The following is a 27,392-nucleotide window of genomic DNA, read 5'->3' on the forward strand; positions in this document are numbered from 1 at the left end:
ACAAATAATGTTTATAAATGTATCACATGCAATATATGTCTCATGCTGAATATGGAACATACTTATGTCTGGCAACCATATTCCTATAGTATATTCAGAATTGCATTTAGTTAACAGGGAGAATTCAACTTTAATTTCAATATGAAATTTATCCTTTTTCCTGTGCCACTTTCAACTACTAGAATTTCTTGCCTACATTGTTTTCTCTGTGGGTCTATATCTCTGTTTATCTCACTGTGCTTTTAGTTTTATTTTTATTTCTAAATAAGACAGACTTTAGAAGTATATGTAGTTTGAGTCTTTATGTTAAGATGTATCTAAATTTCCTTATTGGATATATCTAAATCTTCTCATTTATTCTCACTCCTTTTTTTTTTCTTTTATGTCCCTACCCATGTTTTACTTAGTCTGTTTGTTTTGTTATCTTAAGACTCAGGATAAAAAAGTATGTTCAAGTTTGTACACATGATTATATACTACAATGCTGAAATTAAACTCAGTCAATCATCAATATGGAAAACACAAGACAATTATTACAAGAAATTTTAATCCCTCGGGAGAATTCCAATACACAGTTTTTTCTATAAAAGTAAGGGAAATAAAGACTAGAAACTAATCATAAAGAAACTATTACTGTTATTTCAAAGAAGGGAAAAGTTCATTTTCCATTAACTTGGTTTTGTAACAAGGACCACTTTAGCTGTGAATGGCTTGAGAAAAAGTCTATGTCATGTTCCTATGAAGGTGGGTGGTGTCCTATGGCTCTGGAGGCTGCAAGAGCTAAGTGTAGTAAGCAGTTCTTAAATAATTATGCCCAAAAGAAATTATTCTGTACATTCACAGTGTGGTGATTTCACCACACAACACCTGTGTGTGTATATGTGTGCGTTGTACATGCATTAAACTTCCTGGATGTCAGAAGCCTTTTCTTCTGTGATCTCCCTCCAGAATAATAAGCTCAATATAATAACCTGAATATCTCTTAAAGGATTTAAAACTTTAGATTTAGCTTTTGGTTGTTTCATTAAGTGTTCATTAGAATAAACTAGATTTCCTACAGGGGCCATCCCCATAAGACATTATACTAAATGTATAAACTACAACAGCTTGACCCACACTATTATAGTATTTCTGTAGCTCATCCAATGCCATGGAGCAGAAAATTGTGGTTTAATCTTGTAAAAAGCTCAGCCTTCTGACTTAATCAGGAACAAATTGAGTATATCCAAAATAGATGCTTTCCTTTCATCTTAATTTAAGTGTTTATAACATGATTAATAGTTTGCCAAACACAAAGGGTCACATAAGTTATTTATTTTTAAGGAAATCCATTCTGATAGTTTTTTTCTTACTACATAAAATTACTTAGTCTGCAGCAGGCAGCTTCTCTTTGACAATGACTCAGAGAGGGCAACCGTCACTTCAGAGGAGAGAACCTCTGCAGCTCAACTAAGCATTAGAAGTATTTCAGAAACTGCCATGATGGAAATAGTAAAGATGGCCTGGGTCCTGCCAGTGGCATGATATCAACCTGAATGAAACTGCTCTGAAAGAATAGGAAACCAAATTGTTACTGGTGGAAGATGAAAGGTGGTCAAATTAAGCACCTTCTCTCCTGGTCTATTCCTGACCAATCTCCCTTTAAACCATTATGATCTGGCACCATAACTACTGAGAGGTCAGATTTTATATTCCTAGAGGAATAAGAATCATTTTTGAAAATCATACTGCATGTGGAGATGAGATCAGCATAATAGAGGAACCATTTTCAGTTTGTATCAAAGTCTAAGAAAAGCCCACCACCTATCAATGTAAAGTAGTAAATACTCAAAATTTTTCTCAGCTTTCCAGGAAAAAAATGACAACACATAGTGGATGTGTAAATGACATCTTTTCTTTAAAAAAAAAAAAAAAAGAACTATTGCTAACAATTTCATAAAAGAGCAAATAAATTGTGTCTTTCACTGAAAATAACTGTAAATTGACCAATAGTTTTTCTGTTTTGATTTGGTTTTGGTTTTTGGTTTGTTTACTTTTTAACTCTTGGTAAGATTTCTTTCTTTGTCACTTTACAGAAAAAGCCAGGCGATAAATGTATTTATTTATCTTCAAGTTTTACTTCCTCAACTCTTAGTAAAAGGGATGTAATTAAATCCTATAATTAAAATATAGTCAAATTACACATTGAAAAGATTTTTTTTATTAATAAAAAAGAAAGGTAAGAACTGAGTACATGAGACAGAAAAAAAGCTAATTCCACCAAACTTCTTGGTTAAGATGGTTATTATAGTGGATCATTAAATTTAATTCTAGGTTCCAAGAAAAGTCAATAAACATGCTGGATTATATATTTCATTCTTTTTATGAAATGAATCATCAATTCATCATAATGATACATTAAGGTACAATTTGTATTTTTGCCATGCCTGATTGGATTGCTTAAACTTCTAGGTGATTGTAGGTTCAGATTCCTGTAAATATTTCCTAAAAATTGGTCATAGTTGTTCACTGTTCCCATTTTAGACAACTCAGTTTTAAAGATGATAAACATAGCATGTGGCATGTTTTCAATATTTCATTTGTATTAGACACTTTATCAGATATCACCTAATATTAACATGAGCAAAAATTGTTGAAAGACAGAAAATATGATATGAAAAGAAAGTAATTTGTAGAGGATCCAAGACAGTGACTAGAGACAGACAGCGTGAGCTCCACAAATCAAAAATTTTGCTGAGATGCTGGAGCCACACTTGGCAGAAAAAAGCCACCAAGAAGAATCAAAACTCCAACACTCTGAACCCCCAGCCTGTACAAAGCTACTCCACACCATGTTACACTGAGAAAACAAGAGAGCTCCCACACCGCCAGATGCCGGCTCCAAACCTGCATGGGAGATGCAGACCAAGAGGATGGCTAGTGGGCCACAGAGCTGATCTCTGGAACTTGAGGACAAGCCACACCTTACTGAGGGAGGAGCTGACTAAGCAGCTGCCACTGAAAGACTGGAAAAAACACTGGCAAGTCTCCCCAACCACCTGGCAAGACTAAGACAGAGCTTCTGCTTAAATACCAACACCAGACTAGATGCTGAAAAAATAACACCAGAACTACCAAGACTGAAATTCTATTGTTCTTGAACCTGAAATTTTTTTCTTTAGGTGTTTGTTTATTTAGTTCTCTGTTTGTTTGTCCACCACCTCTCCCTGTTGATTTCTTTGGTTCTCTCTCTTGTTTTTCTTTTTCTATTTTTTTTCTTTCTTCCTTTGATTTGTTAGTTTTACTATTAAAAGTTAGCTAATACTAAATTACACACAGACCAGGGACAGAAACAGCACCAAGTAGAGAGATGAGAAGATGAAAAAGGGATGGAAACCATTCTCTCCCCAAAAATAATTTAATACAGGATTCAGAGGGAAAAGAAGAAAACAGATACCCAGTTCCAGACTCCAACAAAACGAAGATAAGGAACCCAACGAAGCTGACAAGAACAACCTGAAAGAAGAAATCCTGCAAGTAATCACTGAGAATTTCATGGAGATGTTACTAGACATGGTCAACCAAAACACACAGGAAGCACTCAAGATATTCCAAAACAAGAAAATTAAAGAATATGAGAAGACACAAAAACAAATAAATGAACTCATAAGAGTCCTAAATAAATACCAAAGTGAAACAGAGAAATCCATAAGTAGAGAGATAAGTGAATTAAAGATGAAAATTGCCAATATTAAAGAGGAAGTGACTCATGATATGGAAAACCTCAGAAAAAACAATGAAACAAAAATACAAAGCACAAAGGAAGGCCATTCCAGCAGACTAGAACAAGCAGAAGACAGAATCTCAGGACTTGAAGATGAAATGGAAATTAAAGGAAAAACTGAAGAGCTATTAGTCAAACAACTCAAGACCTGTGAAAGGAATATGCAAGAACTCACCACCTCCATCAAAAGACCAAACCTGTGAATCATGGGCATTGAAGAAGGAGAAGAGGTGCAAGCAAAAGGAATTCATAATATGTTCAACAAAATAATAACAGAAATTTCCCAAATCTAGAGAAAGCTATGCCCATTCAGGTACAGGAAGCCTCCAGAACATCAAACAGACTTGAACTAAATAGAACTACTCCATGACATCTTATCATTAAAATAACAAGCACAGAGAATAGAGAAAGAATATTGAAGGCTGTAAGAGAGAAAAAACAAATAACATACAAAGGTAAACCCATCAAAATCACAGCAGCTTTCTCATTGGAAACCTTAAAAGCAAGAAAATCATGGAGTGAGGTATTCCGGGCACTGAATGAAAATAACTTCAACCCTAGAAAACTCTACCCAGCAAAACTATCATTCCAAATAGAAGGAACAATAAAAGTCTTCCATAATAAGCAGAAACTAAAACAATATATGACCACAAAGCCACCACTGTAGAAGACACTACAAGGAAAGGAGAACTATAGGCCAATCTCCTTAATGAGCATTGATGTAAAAATCTTCAATAAAATAATGGCATCTGTTGAGATGATCAAGTGGTTTTTGTTTTTGCTTCTATTAATGTACTGTATTACATTTATAGAGTTGCATATGTTGAACCACCCCTGCATCCCTGGGATGAAGCTGACTTGGTGGTGATGAATGATCTTTCTGATGTGTTCTTGGCCTATAGTTTTCCTTTTTTCCTTTTTGGAGGTGTCTTTGTCTCGTTTTGGGATGAGTGTATTACTGGCTTCATAACATGAGTTAGGCAGTGTTCCTTCCCTTTCTATTTTGTGGAACAGTTTAAGGAGGTTTGGTATCAGTTCTTCTTTAAAGGTCTGATAGAATTCAGCAGAGAATCCATCAGGTCCTGGACTTTTCTGTTTTGGGAGACTCTTGATTGCTGCTTCAATTTCATTCTGTGTTATAGATCTATTCAGGTGATTAATTTCCTCTTGGTTCAGTTTTGGATGATCATATGTATCTAGAAATCTGTCCATTTCTTTAAGATTTTCAAATTTATTTGAATATAGGTTCTCAAAGTAGTCTCTGATGATTTCCTGGACTTCCATGGTGTTTGTTGTTATCTCTCCTTTTGCATTCCTGATTCTACTAATTTAGGTTTTTTCTTTCCTCATTTTAGTCAGGAGTCTGTCAATCGTATTCATTTTTTCAAAGAACCAGCTTTTTGTTTTATTGATTCTTTGTATGGTGTTTTTTTTGGGGGGGGGGGTTGCTTCTATCTCATTAATTTCAGCCTTTATTTTTATTATTTCTCTCCTTGTTTTGGGTTTTGCTTGATCTTGTTTTTTTTTAATTTCCTCTTTTATTTCATCAATGACACATTGATCATTGAGCTTTGTGTTGTTCAGCTTCCAATTGTTTGCATGTTTTTTCCTGCTGTTTTTGTTGTTGAGTTCTAATTTTAATGCATTGTGGTCAGACAGAATGCGTGGGATTATTTCTATTTTCTTATATTTGGTAAGGCTTACTTTGTGCCCTAAGATATAATCAATTTTGGAGAAGGCTCCATGGGCTGCTGAGAAGAACAACACATCAGAAAGATCATTTATCATGACCAAGTCAGCGTCATCCCAGGGATGCAGGGGTGGTTCAACATATGCAAATCTATAAATGTAATACAGTACACTAATAGAAGCAAAACCAAAAACCACTTGCTCATCTCAACAGATGCAGAAAAAGCCTTTGATAAGATCCAACACCACTTCATGATAAAAGCTCTAAGAAAACTAAGAATAGAAGGAATGTACCATAACATTGTAAAGGCTATATATGTCAAACCTACTGCCAACATCATACTTAATGGTGAAAAGCTGAAACCATTTCCCCTAAAATCAGGAATGAGACAAAGGTGCCCACTATCCCCACTCCTATTCAACATAGTACTGGAATTCCTAGCCAGAGCAATTAAGCAAGAAGAAGAAATAAAAGGAATACAAATAGGTAAAGAAACTGCCAAAATATCCCTATTTGCAGATGACATGATCCTATATCTTAAAGACCCAGAAAACTCTATCCAAAAATTCCTAGACACCATAAACAGCTACAGCAAGGTGGCAGGATACAAAATCAACTTACAAATATCATTAGATATTCTATACACCAATAACAAGCAAACTGAGAAAGAGTATATGGAAACAATTCCATTTACAATAGCTTCAAAAAAATCAAATATGTAGGAGTAAACTTAACAAAGGATGTGAACGACCTCTACAAGGAGAACTACAAACCCCTGAAGAAAGAGATCGAGGAAGACTACAGAAGGTGGAAAGATCTCCCATGCTCATGGATTGGTAGAATCAACATAGTACAAATGGCTATACTACCAAAAACAATTTACATGTTTAATGCCCATCAAAATCCCAATGACATTCATCACTGAGATTGAAAAATCCACCCTAAAGTTCATTTGGAAACACAAGAGACTGCGAATAGCCAAGGCAATACTCTGCAAAATGAGCAATGCTGGATGTATCACAATACCTGACTTCAAACTATATTACAAAGCCATAGCAATAAAAACAGCATGGTACTGGCACAAAAACAGATATGAAGAGCAGTGGAACAGAATAGAGGACCCAGATATGAATCCACACAGCTATGCCCAACTTATTTTTGACAAAGGCCCCAAAAACATACAATGGAGAAAAGACAGCCTCTTCAACAAATGTTCCTGGGAAAAGTGGTTATCCATCTGTAAAAAAACTGAAACTAGATCCATGTTTATCACCCTATATTAGTATCAACTCAAAATGGATCAAGGACCTTAATATCAGACCCCAAACTCTGAAGTTACTACAGGAAAAGGCAGGGAATACTCTGGAAGCAATAGGTATAGGCAAGTACTTCCTTAATAGAAACCCAACAGCTCAGCAACTAAGAGAAAGGATGGACAAATGGGACTTCATAAAATTAAAAAGCTTCTGCACAACAAAAGAAATGGTCTCTAAACTGAAGAGACCACCCACAGAGTTGGAGAAAATATTTGCCAGCTATACATCAGACAAAGGACTGATAACTAGAATATATAGGGAACTTAAAAAACTAAACTCTCCCAAAATCAATGAACCAATAAAGAAATGGGCAACTGAACTAAACAGAACTTTCTCAAAAGAAGAAATTCAACTAGCCAAAAGAAACACATGAAGAAATGCTCATGATCTCTAGCCATAAAGGAAATGCAAATCAAAACCACACTAAGATTCCACCTCACCCCTGTTAGAATAGCCATCATTAGCAACACCACCAACAACAGGTGTTGGTGAGGATGTGGGGAAAAAGGAACCTTCGAATACTGCTGGTGGGAATGCATGCTAGTGTAACCACTCTTAAAAAAATTTGGAGGCTTCTTAAAAATTTAAACATAGATCTGCCATATGATCCAGCAACCCCACTCTTGGGGATATACCCAAAGGAATGTGACACAGGTTACTCCAGAGGCACCTGCACACCCATGTTTATTGCAGCACTATTCACAATAGCCAAGTTATGGAAACAACCAAGATGCCCCACTACTGATGAATGGATTAAGAAAATGTGGTATTTATACACAATGGAATTTTATTCAGCCATGAAAAAGAATGAAATCTTATCATTCGCAGTAAATGGATGGAACTGGAGAACATCATTCTGAGTGAGGTTAGCCAGGCTCAGAAGACCAAAAATCGTATGTTTTCCCTCATATGCGGACTTTAGATCTAGGGCAAGTATAGCAATGTGGTGGGACTTGGGTCACATGATAAGGTAGAGCACATACAGGAGGTATGGGGATAGGTAAGAAACCCAAAACATGAAAGTGTCTGACGTCCCCACTCCAGAGGAACTAATACAGAAACCTTATAGCAACCGAGGTCAATAAGGGAAGGGGATCAGGAACTAGTGAAAAGGTCAGCTAGAGATGAATTCAACTTGGATTGTAATACACTGGTACATGGAAGCAATGCTAGGAATCTCTCTGTATAGCTGTCCTTATCTCAACTAAGAAAAACTCTCTTTCTTATTATTGCTTATGTCTTCTCTTCAACAAAATTAGAGATAAGAGCAGAGCAGGTTGTGCCTGAAAGTGAGAGGTGGTGTGGGGGAGAGGGAGGGGGTGTAGGCACTGGGGAGGAATGGGCCAAACAATGTATGCACATGTGCATAAATAAACAAATAATTTTTTAAAAAAGAAAGTGATTTTGTTTTGTATGCTATCTTAAATTTTGAATTTTAGGACCAGGATGTGTCCATCTATACTCTATTATTTTTTTAAGATTGTTTTATTAATTTTTTTAAAAACTAATTCAATATGACAAAATTTCAATTTTGAAAAAAACTAATCCTTAATAAAGTCTATCTAATTATCATAGTGTTTGTGGTAATGAAATGTGCTTGACAACTTTTTTAAAAGTCTTGATTGCATCCAATTTATTTAGTGAACAAATATTTTGGAAATATTTTGTGTGAAACGTGTAGCACTGGGGTCAAAAGATAATAAAATAGAAGTCTGTTCTAGGGAAGAAGTCAAAGTGGTAATAGTCACATACAAATTTACAGTTGGATCTGACTTATAATAGAGGTATAGGCATCTTAAATTTAAAAATAGCAAGAACATTGATTGGTCTTTAACTGCACAAAACTGGTCCATAAAACAGAATCATTTCTAACAGTAAGCAAAGGTATTTACCTTTAACAATCTAAATTTCTATCTTTCTACTCTCCTTGGGTCTCCTGGTACAGCTGGTGACAGAAATCCTTAACGACGCTCAGTCTTGGGCCTTCTAAACAGCAGTTTGCACATCATCACTACCTTCTTTAGCCTCAGAATTCTCGGTTGACTCATTAATTTAATTCCAATGAAATTGTTTGAGCTCCTTGAATAAAACCATATATCCATTAAGAGTTTTTTTGTTATTATTGTTTCAGCTAAGTAATTTAAAGTGCATTACAATAACCATAGCATCCTGCCATCCAGAAATGGTGGTGGGTATATTTTCATAGCTCAAATACTGTTTTCTTTATTTCAGGTTTCTTTTCTCCATGGAAAACTCCAAAGCCTGTAAGTTGGAATTTTTTATGCCTCTTTCTTTATTTTTAGTTATTGTATAAGCCATTAAATAACTGTTGAATCGGGAGACCTTAAAATCATCTACTTCTAATTTCTATGATATCAGAAGAAAAAATTCTCTGTGTCCTTTTTTTATTATTTGTAAGTTTTAGCAAGAATTTATTTAAGTCTTACAGGATAGATAAAATATGGAGAAGTAGAAAAAAAAGAAGAAACATTTCTTTCTCCCCATGCAGGAAATGGGAGCAAAGACTCAAAATGGCAGCTCCTGTTTTCAGTCTTTACACTTTCTGAACTGAGGAATACACCTGCATCATTAGACAGTGCTTTTAGGGTGGAGAAGATGAGTGCTGTTTATTATTGTAGAACATGGGCATGCAATCTAAGCCTACCCAAAACACAGCGACAACAGGTCATTTTAGGACTGCCCTTTGCTGGCCAGGTCTTCCGATTATCCGTCTCTACCAGCTGTAAAGAGTTTATAGATTTTTAACATTCCAAAGGAGGATGTGGGTACAGAGAGCCCCTTTATGTCTCCTATTCTTGTAACTTGCCATCTAAAAGTAGGTGTGGCAGGAGGAGATGGAGTTGCTTTGATTTTTCAGTTTTACTTCTTCACTTTAATGTCTGAGTCCACCCTGTTAATATTTACTGATTTTAACTTCTCCATCTCATCTGCATCATTTCCCTCCTAAACAGCTTTAGTCACTTTTGATTGTAAAAGGAGTGTTGAGAGTCAAAAGTCTGTTTTCTAAGCTGTCTCTGAACTAAAATGGACTATTGGTCCTACCTAGAAAGGGAACCAAGAAAGTTGTTTTCCTGTCTTATTTAGAAAGTGACAAAGGAAATTTAGTGGGCAAGAAATTTAGTTGACAGGTTGCTAGGGTCAGGACCAAAAGATGTCAAGTTATTCTTTTACTGGATGAGAAATCAAAGAGAAATTAGTGAAAACCATCTTTCAAAAGGGAAGATAGAACTATATATGAACAAAGCTAATAAGATTCTTAAGAAGAATCATAAAAACAGTAAGGAATATAAATGTGCTATATGTTTAATGTGCTGAAAATATCTGCCATCCACAGAAACACCTTGGCAGATTGATACACACTATAAAAATGTCAACCTACACCCATCTGTTGCCTATTTTAGATGGCAACAGTCGGGTCATAGCTACCCTCTACTGACAATATTTTACTTAAATACTGAGTGCCTCCTGGAGGGTTTATTTTAAATCCTTTAATGACTCTATGAGGAATAAAAGTTTTTAGTCCTTGATAAGCCTTGCTGATTCTGCTTCTGCTGTAAGAACTTAAGAGAAATTGGTTTTATTTTTGAAATGTGAATCCAAGAAGCATGTCCTTGAATGTGACAGCATCTAATAGTTTTAAAAAATAAGCCCTATCTTTGAATAAGAACTGTTAATTCCATGTTCTGTCTTTTAGTCACATACAGAATGAAAAGGTTGCCTAAATTTAGAATTCCTAGGACTAGGAAAGATGGAAGTGAACCTTTAAGTTTTGAGAGACTTTTTATTGTCTTCCTGTTTACTTCAGGATGTTTACAGTCAGGTCCTAAGCTGCCTCATAAAGAAGCTTTGTTATTACCCCAAGGCCAGGAATCCAAATCCTATAGAACCTAGCCATTTACAGATAAGTTTTGAGCTAGTTCTTTGAGGTGGCCCTGATTAAATTAAGAAGGCCCTTCTTTCTTCAGAGCAAGACTTAGTTTCCCTAGAATTGCAGTGTACCCTAACTATTTTACCTTTTGTGAAATCTGTACCTTTTGTGGAGAGAACCAGTATTCTGTGGACCCCAAGAATTTATCTGCGTACTGCAGCAAAGATACACAGTTAAAAGTGAAGGACTTCAATTTCCTTGCTAGGGTGTTTCAGTTGTTAATCTTTTCTCGAAGGCAATGAGTTTAGAATCTGACACACTACACCGAGCTGCAGAGAACAAAAAGTTCCATCAGTCTCCTTGGCTAGTTTCAACATCAAATTTAATGTTATTACCCTTTGCAAAAATCAACCCAAGATTATAATCAATGATTGGTGCATCATGACAGGACACATTTAGTAGCCAAGAATAAGATATCTAATTATGATATATCTCCATGAGACACCCACACATAAAAGTCCATTCTTCATAACATCTTGGCTTTAGTTACTTTGGAAGGGCTGACAGGAGTGGCTCCATTCTGCTGTTGGTTTTGAAACAGAAGCTTACTATACAGTTCAGGTAAGCCTGGAACTCATTACATAGCCCTGGCTAGCCTCAAACTCATTACCCTTCTTTTTTGACTTCCCAAGCACTGGGATTACAAGCACGCACATCACGCCCAGCCTGATTCCATTTTTATTGTGGCAAATTTCTCCCATGTCTAAAAGGTTTTCTTCTGAAGATATCTGTTGACCAGTCTCTCTGGCTTGACTATAATTGTTGCCTGTTGAGGGGATAAGATGCCCCAAATGGTCCTATGTGATCTCATGTAGAGGGAGAAGTGGCAGGCAGGCTAAGTAGGTGCCGATAAAACCTTTTTTGGCCAATTTTAACCAACCTAGTAAGGTTTAGTAGGAGTGGCCCTTAGGCTGGTCTTATCTGTCATCCATTTTTAAGTTTAATTCTGTCTGCTCTATAGGTAATGTCCTGGCATCTTAAAAAAAAATGTTGCTCAGTTTACTTTGTTAGATAGAAGCTGTACTTTTGTAGAATGTCAACAAACAACAGTTACAAAGTTTTACAAGGAAAATATAAAAAACCAATGATGGCAAATATTTAAAGAAACAAATGTTTGAAAAGTAAATACTTGCTAGAGATGCTTTCCATGAGTTTGATTGTAAACATCTTGATAAGGATCCATACTGCAGATGACAAAAACACTGTCATTAGAATTTTAAATGGTTAGTAGTTGACAAAACACTTCAGTTATTTTCACTTCATACATTTTAAGATAATAATTATGAATTACAACATTAACTAGTACCAGAAGCTCTCTTTATTGTCTGTAAAATATACATTTAAACTCTTATTTTAATGTAAAGAATGACACAATATGTATCTTATTTAGTATTGGCTTTTGAGTAAATGAATTTTAAATAAGGTGCAATTTATTTATTTATTTATTACAAATGTACTTTATGGGTGATCACTAGCCAATCCTTTTCATGAAAGTGGCATTTTTTATTTTTTTTTTTTTAGTTTAGATACTGTATATACTTCAGGAATATAAGCAGTACATGTAACATTTAAAGAAAACAACATCACAGCTACACACATGTCCTATATACATTAGTTTAGCTTTACCTTTGGAGTAATTTAGCATCTTTGTCTAGATAAGATGCAGGCATCACTAACAAAAATCAAAGCTTTCAGACTCTTACAAGCTTAGGGATACAGTGTCAGTAAACCCAAATAGACTTGCTTTCTATCATACAACAACATCTCATAAATATAATGTTCATTAGCTTAATGTACCTTGTATAAAAGAGAACCCTTGCTGGCCACTTTGTATGTAGTAAACTTACACATCTGTAACCCTGTAAACCTCTCCATAGCATTAAATAAAGTTTAGACACATAGGGTATTAAAATCACTTAACATACTTTCATATAAACAGATATTTAAATGAACTCTGATTTAGTTAAGACTCGGTTTCCTAAATAGCAAAAGCCTAATTAAAATTAGCAGAAAACACATAAGCAGTTATCTTGATAAAACATTAAATCTCTTCTTTAAGTCAGTTTTTAGAAATTATTACCAAGAACAGAATATTTTTAAGACAGATAATTAGATGCTTGTCTTACATTAGTTCATTAATTTTTGACCTTAGAAAAAATTTTAGGTAACTTTTAAATTATAGCCATATTAATCACACACAAACTTTTTATAAGTCCATCTTTTATATACATAAGATTTACTCATACATCTTGCTCCTTTCTGAACATTCTGGGGTTTTGTCCCTATCTTTTTTCCATTTTTGAGCAATCTCTTTAGGACAAAAGTTCCTCTACAAAATCTTCTCTCATCTGAAAGCATTTCCTTTTCCCTTTAACTTTTTTCCCCAGAAATAGGTACAATACCTTCTTATATCTCTTTCTTATCTGATGACCTCTTTTTAATTTGTCTTTTGAAATAACTTTTATGAAACTTGAATCTAAACAAAACTTTTTTCACAATAAAATAAAATACTCATAGTAGCCTTATTTTTCAATGAAGACCCAAGAAGAAAAAAATCACAAATTATCTTCCTACTTAACAATTTACAAAACACATTTGTTCTTAAAGTAGTCAAAGTATCTCTGCCCAACAATGGAGTTGGCATTTTGGAGAAACAAGATCTCTTTGAGAGAAAATAATCTTTGACTTTCTATCACCACCAGTTACCATGAGCTCCATTTAGAAGGAGATCCAGGGAAGTCAAATTAAGACAGAAAATTGAGTCCTGTTATCTACTAAGAAATTAATTAACCTTTTAGTCACTTTGAGAGACAATTGGAGTTCCTCATAGGATATTGGTAGTTGACCCATTGGGTATCAAATAGTGGGAACCCCTGGGCAGCTTCAGTAGCCAAGGAGTGTGCCATTTCAGAAGCAAATGCCTACCCCCAACCTGTTGGAGAGAAAGACAGCCCTTTCTCCAGTGTTTTCTTCACGGCACAGGAGCCATGTTCCTGGACATTGTATGCCCTTCTTAGGGTACTCAAGTTTCCAATGTCCAGGTTTTCCACATTGTAACATTTCCCCTTCAGGTCACACAGAGTCAATGTGCCCTCTAGTTTCCCTGTTTTTGTTTTTTGGTTTTTTTTCCTGGATAAGACTTTCTTTTAAAGGGAAATTTAAAATTCATAATCACAGCCAGGACTTAACTTTGCTTTTCATTGAACAGTTGGACCTACATCTTTGCCTGAAACTGACTTGTCTTCATCCTTTTTTTCTTCCTCCATTGAATCTTAGTTGTTGAAAACCTCAAAGGCCAAATTTACTAATTCTTTAAGTGGTGTCTGGAACCCATCTTCTGTTTTTGTAGCTTACAGCAGATATCTGGGACTGTGTGTTTAATAAAAGGCCTCCCCAGAAGTGTCTGTCCTTCTACTGAATCTGGGCTAATATTAGTATATTTTTTCAGGGCCTCTTTTATCCATCTTTTCCCTGAATGATATTCCTTAATCTATCATAATTAACAACCTTGTGTATTGATTGTTTTATTCCTTTAACTAAGCAATTAATCATGTAATTTCTTAATTCTACATTAGGATTTCCAATGTGACAGCTCCAGTTTGGTTCTTCATTGAGAATGGCAACTTTTCTTACTGGTTTGGTTTTATCCCTGGTAGGGACATCCTGGGTATAAGCCTGAACTGATGTCCAAACGCCATGCTTCTCTTCAGGGCTAGGAACAAACTGAGAACATGCAAGTCATCCCAGGCTAGGTCGGAAGTGGCAATTGTAGCCTTAAATCTATCAAAGAATTTCCCAAGGTCTTTGGACAAGCATCAGAGTTTTTCCTTGCAGTGAGACATGTCTTTCATCAGAAAAAAGCTGTGCATAGAGGATTTCAGAGCATTTTCCCTGCCTTTCACAAAATAAACATATACAGAGAATAGAGTTAAAATTAAAGCTCTCATTTACACACTGAGATCTTTCATTATCTAGTTTATATTGAGGCCATGTTGTACCCAAGGAAGAATCTCCAGAAGGACTAGCAACGGTTCCCATCTTCCTTTTCTGTGCCTCATGAGATTCATCACCTGGCTCTGTCTTACCAGTTTCTGTCACCAGGTGAGGGAGTTCCCTCACATGCCCAGTTTCCACCCAAAATCACAGGTATTTGATATCCACACAGGAAAAGCATTTCAAGGTGTCTCAAAACCAAGGAGTCTCACAAAGTGGAAGTATGAGCAAGGACTTATTTTAGTGTAACAGAATAAAATAGGGAGAAGTGAGGAAAAAAGGGAGAAATGTTTCCTGCTCCACACAGGAAACGGGAGTAAAGACTCCTTTGTTGTTCTTACTGTTGGCAGTACTAGTCTTGTGCTTGCTAGGCAAGAACACTACAACTTGAGTCACACCTCAAGCCCTTTTTACTCGAGTTATTTTTTAGACAGGGTCTCACACTTTTTGTCCAGACCAGTCTCAAACCACATCCTCCTACGCCTCTTTAGCTGGGATTACAAGTAAAAACCACCATGCCTGCCTTATTTGTTGAGATGGGGCGGCAGGTCTCACTAACTTTTCCCCGGACTGGCCTCACACCATGATCCTCAGAGTCTCTGCCTCCTGAGTAGAAAGGATAACAGATATGAGTCACTGCACCCAGCCCATCTGTACCCTTTTGTCTCACATTTGTTCCTCAAATACAAGAATAACTCATCTTACTTTCCTGCAATTGTGCCTGTGTTTTTAAATATACTTATAAAATGAGCATTAACGTTATTCAGAGGAATATAATGAAAGTACTTTAGAAACCTTTTGTTTCCCTGTCACAAATTCTACATATACTTTTTGCACACAGCAGTTTTTAAAACAATGCAAATTATAAGTCAAGAGATCTTGACTTGCAAACTAAATATGGTCCACAAGAAATTTAACTCCATATTTCCATATATTTATATTTTAATGTCAACAGAGATAAATCTATGGGTATGTATGTTGTGGACACACATATATATTGTATGTATTTATATATAAATATATGGATATGCATTTATCTATACGCATATATATCCTGTCTCTATGTATATGGTTAGTTCTACATAATAAATATTCCTACTATGTATTGGATGTTAGCTCTATACAATGTGTATTGCAAACCTGACAATCACTCACAGTGGTACTTCCAAATCTTCTTTAGAAGGTTACCATCACCTCACCTCACTCAGCCTATTTCCCTTATGAAACAAGCTAGAATTTTTATGCCAGTGTAGGAGGACAGCTAGTTTTAATAATGTTTTTGTAAAGCTAGGTTAGCCAAGTTTTGTTAGAATTAGAGATGTCATTAAATTGAAACTATTTGTGTAAGTCTCCCCAGCACTCTAATGAAATGCATGAGATAATTAATTTTTAAAGATAAAAGGCTTATTGTGGCTCAGTTTCAAAGGTTCCTGTCCATGACTGGTTGCCCTATTGATTTAGGCCTATGGCGAGGAAGCACCTCATGGAACGAGATGGTGGGGTGAAGCTGCTTACATCATGAGCCAGGGAGAAAAAAAGAGGAAGGGAAGAGAAAGGGATCAGGGTCCCGCAATTCCCATCAAAGGTACTGACCTAAGGACCTCCCAAAAACCTCACCTCTACCAGGTTCCACCCTTCCCAATAGTGCTGTCCCAGGGACCAAACCATGGACCTTTTGGGAATATTCAACATTCAAACTATAGCACTATTAATTGCCCTAGCCCCAACAGCTAGGGCTAGTTTTCTGGTATCTCATTTATGGTGCCTTAGAATATGCTACTATAATTGAAATGTCTAAGTCTTATAACTGGAAGGGTTCTGTGGCAAAGCATAACACTCACCAAGCAGCTCCTCATTTAGAATTTGGCTCATCTGGTCTACAGAGAGCACCAGATGGGAAAATCAGTCCTCTTTGGGCTTAGTAAATCACTTAGTGATGCATGTGATTTTGAAAGAAGGTATTTTAAAATGAAATTTAGTTTATCTCATCTAGCATTTGAACAGTTCTTTCCTTCTACCACCACACTCAAATCCATGCTCTGTGGTTCTACACATCTTTATTTAATTTAACAAGGAACCTTGCAACCTCATCATGGTGCTACAATTATGCAATCTAGTAATTCCCTTATATGTACCAAATTAATACAAATTATGTCATTTGGCATAATTACAACGTTTGCTGTCATTATAGTAATTACACCCAGAGTCAATAATTCCAAAAAAGGTTTTACTGAACTCAGCATACAATTAATCCTAAACTTGTGCATCTGTACAAAAACTAAAGCTTGCACTTCCAGGCTCCAGGCTAAGTGAAGGTAGAAGGCTTTTGATTTAATGTCCTTCATGTATCTACCAGAAACTTTAAATTAAGGACTATAACAGCAGCAGTATGTGTAACCTGCTCACTCAGGGTGGAGACTCTGAAAGTATGTTGCCTGGGTTCAAGTTTTCTTCCTCTGGTTGGTAGCTGTGTAACCTTGAGCTCATTATTTAATCTCTCAATGTCTCAAGTTCTGCATTTGTAAACTAGATATAATAAACAATACCCCTCAAGGTTATTGTGAGAACTCTATGACGTAATCCATGTATGGTGCTTTTAAAAGTAACTCTGCATGGTGAGCTCAAAATCATAAAACTTCTAGTACCACAGAAAGCAGATCACTTGTTCAAAAACTGTTAATAAATAAATCTATGAAGTGGACATTTTTTACCAAACTATTAATTGAAACAAATATACAACAAATGCACCCACATTGTACACACTTATACACATTCTACTTTGAATAGGACTGAAGACATACTTAGAGTTAAGGAAACACTATCCTGGGTAAGATCTAGCCTTCTGCTGGTCCTGTGTCATTCAATGACCCTCTCTGTCTACCGATCCACATATTAAGCTAATCCATGCCAATTTAATCACTTCCTGCTTAACAAGCAAGATGCTATTCATAGTGAGTTCTCATTCTCTCTGTCTGGAAGGGGCAGTGGGGATTCTATGTTTATTTTTCAAGTACAGAATCAGGCCAAATGCCTTCACTTCCCAGCCCTGCCTAAAATAATGGCAGTAGTAGGTTAAGTCTACCTCAGCCTCTATAGGAAGAAAACAAATTCTGAACAGAGTATTTTGTATGGTGGAAAAAGCCCAGCATATTCATAAGACTTTTACTCCCTGTGCACACCAGAGCATCAAAGACTGTGGTCAAAATAAATTAATAACAGCTATGACGGGGTTTTTCTGTTTTACTATTTGATGCTTAGATATCTGATAACCACTGATAGTTCAATGACTGCTTTCATACAGCCAGGTTATCTTTCATTCATTCATTCATTCATTCACGTAGGCCAGCAGAGACACGAGTCTCCCAGATATGCAAAACACCTTCATTTCCATTTTTCCAAACTCTGGTGAGATGTTTATAAATATCAGCCCAACTATGGATACCACCAGAGATATCCATTAAGAATTCTGGTTGAGAGGTATCTGCCTGGAAGTTAATGCAAACTTTAGATAGGTGAAGGCCAGGAAGACATTAAGTAGCACAAGTGAGGGCCATAGCCCTGGGCAAAGGGATGGGACCAGAATCCAGGAGATCATGAAGGTACAGAGGAAATAGAATTTCCCAAGTACAAAGCAAACGTCTATAGACAAAGGTATCTCAGCAAGTAGGGAGCAGTCAACAGAGCCCACCTTTAGAAGGTACAACCTGGCCACCAAAGGAGTGACCTCTGACACAGAGAGATGGTTTTCTCCATAGTCTTCAGGGCCGAAGACTTGGATAACCCAATTTGGAGGAAGCAGAGCAGGGGGAAGGGTATATAAGTCTTCTTTTTCATGGGCACAGTGATTTCCTGATCTACAGTTTTTTGAGAAACCCAGAGTAACTCAAGTGTTGATGAATGTCACAGCAAGAAGCTGTAAATGCTTTACTAAGCATGAACTGTACTCTGACTAATTATGCATTCTCCATACTACAGAAATTGTAGAATGTGTCAATCTGACACCAAAACCTTCCCAAACAGTGCTCAGAGCATAATATTCAGGAGTTTTATGATAATTTTTTAGAAATACCAATATTTTACCTGAAGCATGTTTTCTTCAGTGAGTATACATGAACAATACATGTGAGTATCAGAAAGCCCTCAGAGGAAGATGAAAGAAATATTTACCAAAGTCTCAGGTTGACAAATGAGATGCTGCAGACTCTCACACTATATTTCTAGTTCATTTATTTTTTAGCACTTAGTATCTTTGGGGCGGTAGGAGGGAGTACCAGAATTTGAACTCAGGGCCTCGTGCTTGCTAGGCAGTTGCCATGCTCCCAGCCCACCATTTATAATCTTAAGTTTAGAAACAGAAAGGAGAAAATCACAGCCACAATGCATCTATATGGTGCCTAAAGTCAGTTAGAGTGAACAATTAAAAAAGGATATGCCTTTAGCCATAAATGGGGGCCTTCCACAACATAGCAAAGACACCCAGAATGAATGACTAAAAAACCAGAATGGCTTCTTCTTTGAAGTTTATATTTAAGAATGAAATGGGAGCAAAAGGCTCACTGAGTAGAAAATTAGCTAGAACTCTAACCATATTTACCAGTTGTCCTCCCAGTATATTAAATCAGTTATGATGTAATCAAGCACTCCTGTTAAGAGTTATAGGTTGGTTCTGACCAAGATTTGCTACTGGACCTCAGACAAGCCTGTCTCTGAGCTTCTAGAGATTATATTTAATATGAGAGAATTGAACTAGACTAGGGTTTATCCATCCTTGTTAGCTACAGAAACTGTTCAAATGAACTTGGGCAGTAGCCCATACACAAAACAATTCAAATAAAGAGTTAGTGACCATTTCTTCCCAGTTTGCTGGATCGACCTGAATGCTTGCCAAAGTCCCAGGTGGGTGACATTGGCCACAAAGATTTCTGGTGTTTCACGGGGCATGTGCACAGTTAGGAAAACACATGCATGCTATCTCACATTCTATCCTGCCTTACAATACTAACGATTGATAGGTAAGAACTGCTGTTGGAGCTCAGTCCAAAATATAGCCAGTGTGGAAATAAAAGCAGAATAGTGAAGTAGGGGATAAAACTTTTGGCCCTGTAAAAATCAGTGTGTTGTGAGCTAGATGTTTATTTGTTTTTTTAAATAAAGATGTCTCTATTTTAAACATGATTTTATTTGTTCATTAAAGGAACATTTTTGAGCACTCGTTATGTGTCAGAATTACAATAATGAGAAAGATAGATGGACTCATAATTACAGTTGGGTGTCATGAGTGATACTCAGGGTGGTTAAAGGGTGCTGTAGGAGCACTTGGGAGGGACAAGTAAACATCACAGCCCTCCTAGGAAAGGAGACATTTCCTCTGCATCTAGCACACAAGTAAAATGATAAAAAGAGAAGGAAGAGTAGAACACAGGTGAACTTTGCAGGTAGAAGGAGAAATAGAAAGTCTGCAAAGTTTCAGAGGCAGGACAGAACCTGGTGGATCCAGGGACTAGGAGAGACCCACCAGAGGGTATGAATAAGGTAAGCAGAACGTGGGTCCTGAGGTACCTTCCATGCCCCACTGGATGGGGAATTTGGCCTTGGCCTGAAGCCCATGCTGACCCAGTATAGAATTTTAGGCTGCTTTAACTTTTACATGCTACAGATTTATTCAAAATAAAGCAGAAGCTGAATGGGAATGAGAGTCAGTTACCAGCTGAATGAAGGTGAAGCTGACTTTCTCCTTGATAAAAGAATATTGATTCTTGCTTTATCTACTTCACAATACTATGGTGAGAATCAAAGATCATGCACATGAAGGGTCATCTGGGAAGCTAGCAGCAGGGTCTTGGGGGAGACATCACCAGACCACAAGTAAATGAGACTTCCTAGAAGATGGAACAGTTCCTGGATCCCAGATAGTCGTATGATACTTACAATCTGTAGGGGAAGCGGTAGAATGTTCAAGTATAGGAGGTTGTTGGGATGCATGTAAGTGTCAAATGAATGTGTTCAGACTACTTTATCTTCTGTTTTAGCAAAGTGGAGTAATAAACTGGGATCATCTTAGAAAAGGAACGAATAGTTGCATACATTCTGAGCTCTTACACATAAATTGTTTTGAGGTACATGTTACATTTACTTTATAGATGACAACTCAGAGAAATTAAGTGATTTGCTAAAGGTTACCAGCTAATAGGTGACAGGTTATGTAAGTTTGCATTCAAAAGTCAGGTACTACTTTTGCTTAGAATATTCTAGATGTTTTAGTGTATAGAAATAGAATCTTTGCTTTCAAGCCGTGTGTATCAGTTTTCAGTATTTCTTGCGGGGATAAATGCATAAGGCAAGAAAATCTAACTTAGAGGTGACAAGGGAAATAACTGAGAAGAATTCATGATCAGCCACTTTCTCTGTTCTTCTTCACTTTTCAGATAATGGACCGATGGGAGAATCAAGGCAGTCCTCAAACGAGCTTATCTGCTCCGGCCATACCGCAGAACCTGCCCTTCCCACCCGCCCTTCACAGGAGTTCCTTTCCTGACTCAACAGAGGCCTTTGACCCACGGAAGCCTGACCCTTATGAGCTCTACGAGAAATCTAGAGCCATTTATGAAAGTAGGCGTAAGTGAAAGCCACATAAAACAAGAGTACATTCACAATAGCTGATGCCCTGCTGGGAGACCCTAAGGTTGAATGATCTGCCAAGATTTTATATGCTGAGGTCCAAAGGAATCTCAGAAAGAAAAAAAATATCAACTGATTTAAAATTCTCTTTAAAAGCTGAGTTTCCTCTCTTTTTTTATAGTTTTATTTTAAATTGACAAACAGTGATTGCATATATTTTGGGTGATGTGATGTTTCAATATGTGTATACATTGTGAAATGATCAAATCAATCCAATTAGCATACCAAGGAAAGAGTGTGTTTATCTTTGGTGAGAACATCTAAAAATGTCTCTTTTAACTATTTTTGAAATATACATTATTATTAATTACAGCCACCTAGTTGTACAATAGATAGTGTCCTCCTACCTAACAGAAGACTGTTATTGTATCTTTTGGGTTTAAATTTTATTTCTTACATTTTTCTCCTAAGCCTTTGAAGAAAATCAGGAATTTTTTTGGAGGGGGAGTTATTAATTTTAAGTAAAACATAACAAAGAAATGTTTGTAACTTCTAATCTATTTAATCCAATCATGAGTCTAAAGCTTAGATTTTTCTCTTAGTCTTAAAGGTAGTCATTGATGAAGATAGGGCCTTGAGAAAATGTCAGCCAAGATTTTCCAACTTGTAGTCGTGAAATCAATTGATTCCAAAAGCAGGCCAGAGCCAAGTGTCAATTATTTCTGCCCAAGTCTTCTGCTTCCCACTTAATGAAGTTGGGTGAATTTGAGCATTGTTTTAAAATATCATGTATGCATTTGCCGTCCTATTTGAAGGTCTTCTAGAGTTATTTTATCACACTTTATAAGTATTTAGAAAACAAAGGCTTTTAATATTGCATGCACATTCATTGTGTTCTTCCTACCGTCTTATAGGTGATCTCGTTCACCTTGGGAGGGGAGAGCCTCGGTGACATGGACATATAATACACTTTGTAATAAGAACCTGAGTAAATGACCAAGAAACCAAGCCTAGTGAAAACAGCCTGGTCCCTGATGCCATCATTTATACTCTGCTGACTTCCTTCCCTTCAGTGTTTTCAATTTTATCATCTGAAGCATGAATAGGAGGCTTTAAATTGTGTGTGATCTCAGAGGATCTCAAATCTGTTTACTCTTTTGTTGAGTTCAGGGGCTGAAAATTATGCGCCCAGCTGGTAAAGGGAAAAACAGACATAATACCTTTTCCCCATCCTCTACAACACTTTGTAGAAGTAATTTTGGTTGATAAAATAGTTAGGACAACAAGCCATTGAGAAATCATTTTCATCAAAACGAGTGTCCACATGCCCACACTTTTAAATAATCAGCTACATGTGAGTTAGTGTGTGTCATTCTTCCCCATCTGGATGAGCACCAGAAATGTCTTTAGAGGACTGTATCATTAGAATGTCAGCTACAGTACAGTAAGAACAAAGTAGGCATTTTTAGTAGTATAGCATAAGGTATAAATGCAGTGCTCATTAACCTGAAAAAATATGAAAAGATATCAGCACAGTTCTTGCCATTTTCTGCTTCAGTGACCACGTATTTATGGAACACCCACTTTGCTCTCAACACTGGGGAGATCCATATCATCCTGCATCCTTGGCTTGCTTAATGTTCTGGTTAGATTTAGAGAGCATGAGGACAGGCTTCCTCCTGGGTTTTGTCCCTTCATTTGCCATTTGCCACTATCATTTTGCAGTTTCCTGGTCAGTGCCAAGCTTGATTATTCAGGACAAAGGCCAGCCATGTTGGTGTTTATTCTTGGTCTTCTCTCTACAGTTGCCTGAGACACCATGTCCTTGGTTTCTGAACAGGAATAGAACATGACCCTAACACAACCCTGAAACAATTCTGATTTCTTTATCCAGCCCCTGTGGTGCCATTTCTGTTCAGTGCCTTTCTGCTCTTTACCTGCAACAAACTGAGCAAACCCACATCTTAACCTCCCATAGCTTTCATTCCCATCCTCCTCTGGGAGCTCTTTTCCCCCCTTTACCTCTACAGCAACAGGAAAACAAACTTCCCAACTCCCACCCCAGCACCGGTGCCCATGCCACCAGAGCCCACATTCTTCTTTCCATCAGCTCTCTCTCACGTTTCTGAGGTCACAGAAATGTTTTCAGGTCATAAGTCTCAAGCAACCAAAAATGGACTCATTTCCTTTCCTCTTCTCCCCTTCTATCATGTTATTTCATAACACTAAATGGAGTGTGAATAAAACACAGAAATCACGTCAAGGTAAGAAAAGCTCTACACCTGAAGTGCCAGCAAACCAAAAGAGCACAGGGCTGCTTTCTCTGGTCCCTGGGCAGCTCAACACTTCTCTCTGCTTGCAGGCAGTGACTGTCTAAAAATAAGATGATGGCCCTTTGCCCTCTGTCTATTTCCTGTGTCCAGTATGAAAAAGTTTCATTCTCTCACTTAAATTTTTAGATCAATACCTAAAAAGCAATTAACTGTTTTAAAAGCTCCATCTAATTCTTATCTTCAACTAAGTTTTAGATTTCAAAAACAAAAGAAAAATGCCTTTAAAATAAAATAATAGAACTGCAAAAAATAGTTCTTACTTTCAAACAAGATTATTTTAATGCAGTGATAATAAAACATAGAAACCCAAACAAAAAGCCCATATTTGAAATTTTGATTACTGACCAATTCTGCTCTTGAATCACATGCATAACATTTAGCTTTGGTTTTATTTATTCTTGTGTCTTGAAGCTTTTTCCTGGGAGTAAAAAAAAGATCACTGGGATCAGGGGACATGTAGAAGAGAATCCTAATCAAAGATGTAAGTCCCTTGACATTTTCCCTGGCTGGTAGTGATCCCATGATTCTCTCCCTTACAGCCATGTCTAAAGCTAAAGAGACTTTTGCAGTCACACTCAAAACTAGGTTGCAGTTACCAAATAAAAAGATGGCCCTCCACCCACAGTTGTACAGAGCTACAGAATGTTTGTTCTATCAAGGCTGTCAAGAAATACTTGGATTCAAGTCACCAGCCCCCTGCAAATGATGGAAATTTATCAAATGATGGAAATACTGCTGTGCTTCATTTGACTCATAATTAGATTATGCTAACGTTTTAATGTGCATACACAGGACATCTTAATAAAGATGCATTCTAAAAAAAAATCTTGTAATTTTAAACAAACCCAGACAACCACAGGATACTAGAACCACATGAAATAGAACACGACAGGTGCATGCTTTTGAAAGGAAATCTAGAAACAACAGAATCACCTCCTATGTTCATGAGAACATAGGAATCAAGACAGAGAAAGGAAGATTCTTTCACCTGGCAGGCAGGCAATGTCTTTGACTGCAGAGCATTAGGCACAGTGCCCAGAGGTAGCACCTCCAGGCTCCACATCAATCAACAAGAGTACAGGAAACACTCAATATGTGTCTTGAACTCTAGTATGCACTCCATGAGAGAAAATTCACAAAAAATCATCTCTGCTCATTAGAAGATTACAGTGAATTTGGGGACACAACAAACACATAGGAAAATAATTCCTGAACAAAGCTGCTTTGTACAACACAGCAAATAGCAGCTGAGTGTGTAGAAAGGTACTGTAAAAATAATTATAATACTGGTAGTTTCCCAAACTCCATTGCAAAATTGATATTTAATCAGGAAAATATGTGGTAGATATAGATGTCATTGTCAAACTCTAAGAAAACTTTCCCCACTAACTCAATTCCTTATAACTTTAAGATTATATGCAAAGAGGTAGAACCATGCCTAGAAAAACTTTTTTAAAAGTTTTGGCCAATGAGGCTTCTAGATTTTCATGTTGATTAAGCATTGACTTACGTCATGACAGACTTAAATATTCCTTCTCTGAAATGTTTGGGGCCAGAAGTGTTAAAGATTTTAGATTTTTCATATGTTTGAATATTCACATATATATAATGAGATATCTTGAGAATGATACCCAAGTCTAAGCCCAAAAATCATCTTCTGTTTCATGTACACCTTCTGCACATAGCCTAAGGTTACTTTTATATATTCTTTGTAATGTGCCCATGTTTTGACTGTGACCACCACGTGAGATCAGCTGTAGAATTGTCCACTTGTGAAGTCATGTCGGCACTTAAAAAGTTTTAGGTTTTGGATCATTTATCACCCTATATCACCAATTCTCTCCCTCCCTCACTACCAAAGATCTAGACAATCACCAATTTCTCTTTGTGTGGTCTGTTGATAACTGACTTCTTGCTGTCCCCATTACTTGCAGCTTCAAAAATTGAAAGCAAAGGGAAATACCCACCTTTGTTCAGTGAAACAAACCATGCTGTTTAGGACTTCTCTCTTCTCTGTCTTTGTCCCATGAATCTCATGAAGGAAGGACTTGCATTTTGTTTGCAATCACAAGAGGAAATGTTTGAGTTTTCTCTTTGTAAGCATTCCTAATAGTGAGCCATGTATACTATTTCTAGCAACAGGAAAAATAAGTATTTCTAAAGGCATCTCTGTTTTCTCCCCTCTCCTCTCCTCCTGCAATTCTTTCTCTATGGTGTCTGTGTACTTGCATGAATCACATATTTCTGATATGATAGGAAACTTTTCTTAATGATCTAGTTACCCATGAGACCATCTAGGGTGATGACATCTGAGAGTTGTCCTGGGACAGTCTTGGTCTGGGTTGTCCCAGCATAATTATTAATAGCTCTCATGTCACTCTCCAGACTGCCCTCATTTGAATGATAAATTGTGTGGTTTCTCTTGATTACACATTCTACTCAAGAAATAGCCATCTTACAAAGAAAAGCATAGATCTAAATGAATAGATCACTAATGAAAATTTTAATATCTACTCAGAAAACTAAGTTAACTTATTTGACTTTTTTTGTGATCCCGAAGTTTGAACACAGGGCCTCACACTTGCTAGGCAGATGATCTACCACTTGAGCTACTCCCTGCTCCCACCGTTCTTGACTAATTATATGTTTGCTTCTACATGTTTTATCCCTAACTGGAGGTAAACTCTTCTGTGGTAGCTTGTATTGGTTGCCAAACTCCCAGTGAACTCCACCCATCCCTAGAAATTGTATAAATGTACAAATCTAGATCAGGGCAAACTAAGGAGAATAAAAGGGTTGGTAAAGCAGGTAAGTACTATGCTGTGCCGTTCTCATTCTTATCATAGAGATAAAGTCAGATTAACATAGCAATAATCACAGAACCAAAAGGGAGTTAATGTCACCTGTCTCCTGCCCCTAGAAAAGGTTATACCTAGTGCTTATCACGCTTCTTCTAATGACTGCCAAGGCAGTATCAAGTGCTTCCCAAAGAAAATGAGTGTGGGTCACTTTAGAATCCTATAAAATACAATTCTGACCTCTCTAATGAAAGCGTGAAGATATAAGAAGGAGCACCTCTTCCTGTGACTTCATTTTCCTGTAGGCCAGGCTTATTCTAAAGGTTTGTCTTACCCTCAGCTCATGAGGCATTTCTTGGGCATGCTCCGCACTGCAGTCTGGGAAGCCAGAACAAAAAGCAGATGCAAAGTAGAAAAGACAGGAAAAACCCTTGCTCCCTGAAACTCTGCCCTCACCGTTCTGTCCCTTGCTTTGAACCCAAGATGAATTACAACTGAAGTTGCCCCAACTTTTTTTTCTTGTCACATTGAACCTTGGTTATTATAAATAAACAATTTATGAGGCACAGTGTGTCCACACTCCTTTGCAGTAAGACATCACTCAAATGTAAGATCATAAAAGTGTCAAGGATCCGTATGGTATAATGTGCCTTATTGCATAACCTCTTTAGAACAGAAATTCCTCTGAAAGTTCTTCAGAACAAAAGCTTACGCCATCAATTTTTCTTTCCACAAATTAGAAAGCATTAACCCATAATAAGCAAAGAGTGTCAGAGAAAAAGTAGCCATCAAAAGTAACCACAGGCCATCATAATGGAGAAGCAAACTGTTTCACAGTGCTACACCGGAAATGAAATTATAAATTATAGCAGGTCAAAACTGGACAGTCATGTTTTGCATATCTATGGTTTTGATTTATCTCTGTTGTTGTT

The 27,392-nt window shown here is 36.9% G+C and overlaps 1 protein-coding gene across 6 annotated transcripts in view; it reads left to right on the top strand.

The window, feature by feature from the left end:
- Positions 1-27,392, top strand: part of Magi2 (membrane associated guanylate kinase, WW and PDZ domain containing 2) — a 1,413,820-nt gene that overhangs the window by 1,216,860 nt on the left and 169,568 nt on the right. For all 6 annotated transcript variants that reach the window (XM_074064888.1, XM_074064889.1, XM_074064891.1 and 3 more), the window contains exons 11-12: positions 9,002-9,033; positions 21,137-21,326. In XM_074064888.1, coding sequence (XP_073920989.1) covers positions 9,002-9,033; positions 21,137-21,326 — 222 coding nt within the window. The remainder of the gene's footprint in view (positions 1-9,001; positions 9,034-21,136; positions 21,327-27,392) is intronic.

Source organism: Castor canadensis, chromosome 2 (genome assembly GCF_047511655.1).
Source record: "Castor canadensis chromosome 2, mCasCan1.hap1v2, whole genome shotgun sequence".
Taxonomy (NCBI): Eukaryota; Metazoa; Chordata; class Mammalia; order Rodentia; family Castoridae; genus Castor; species Castor canadensis.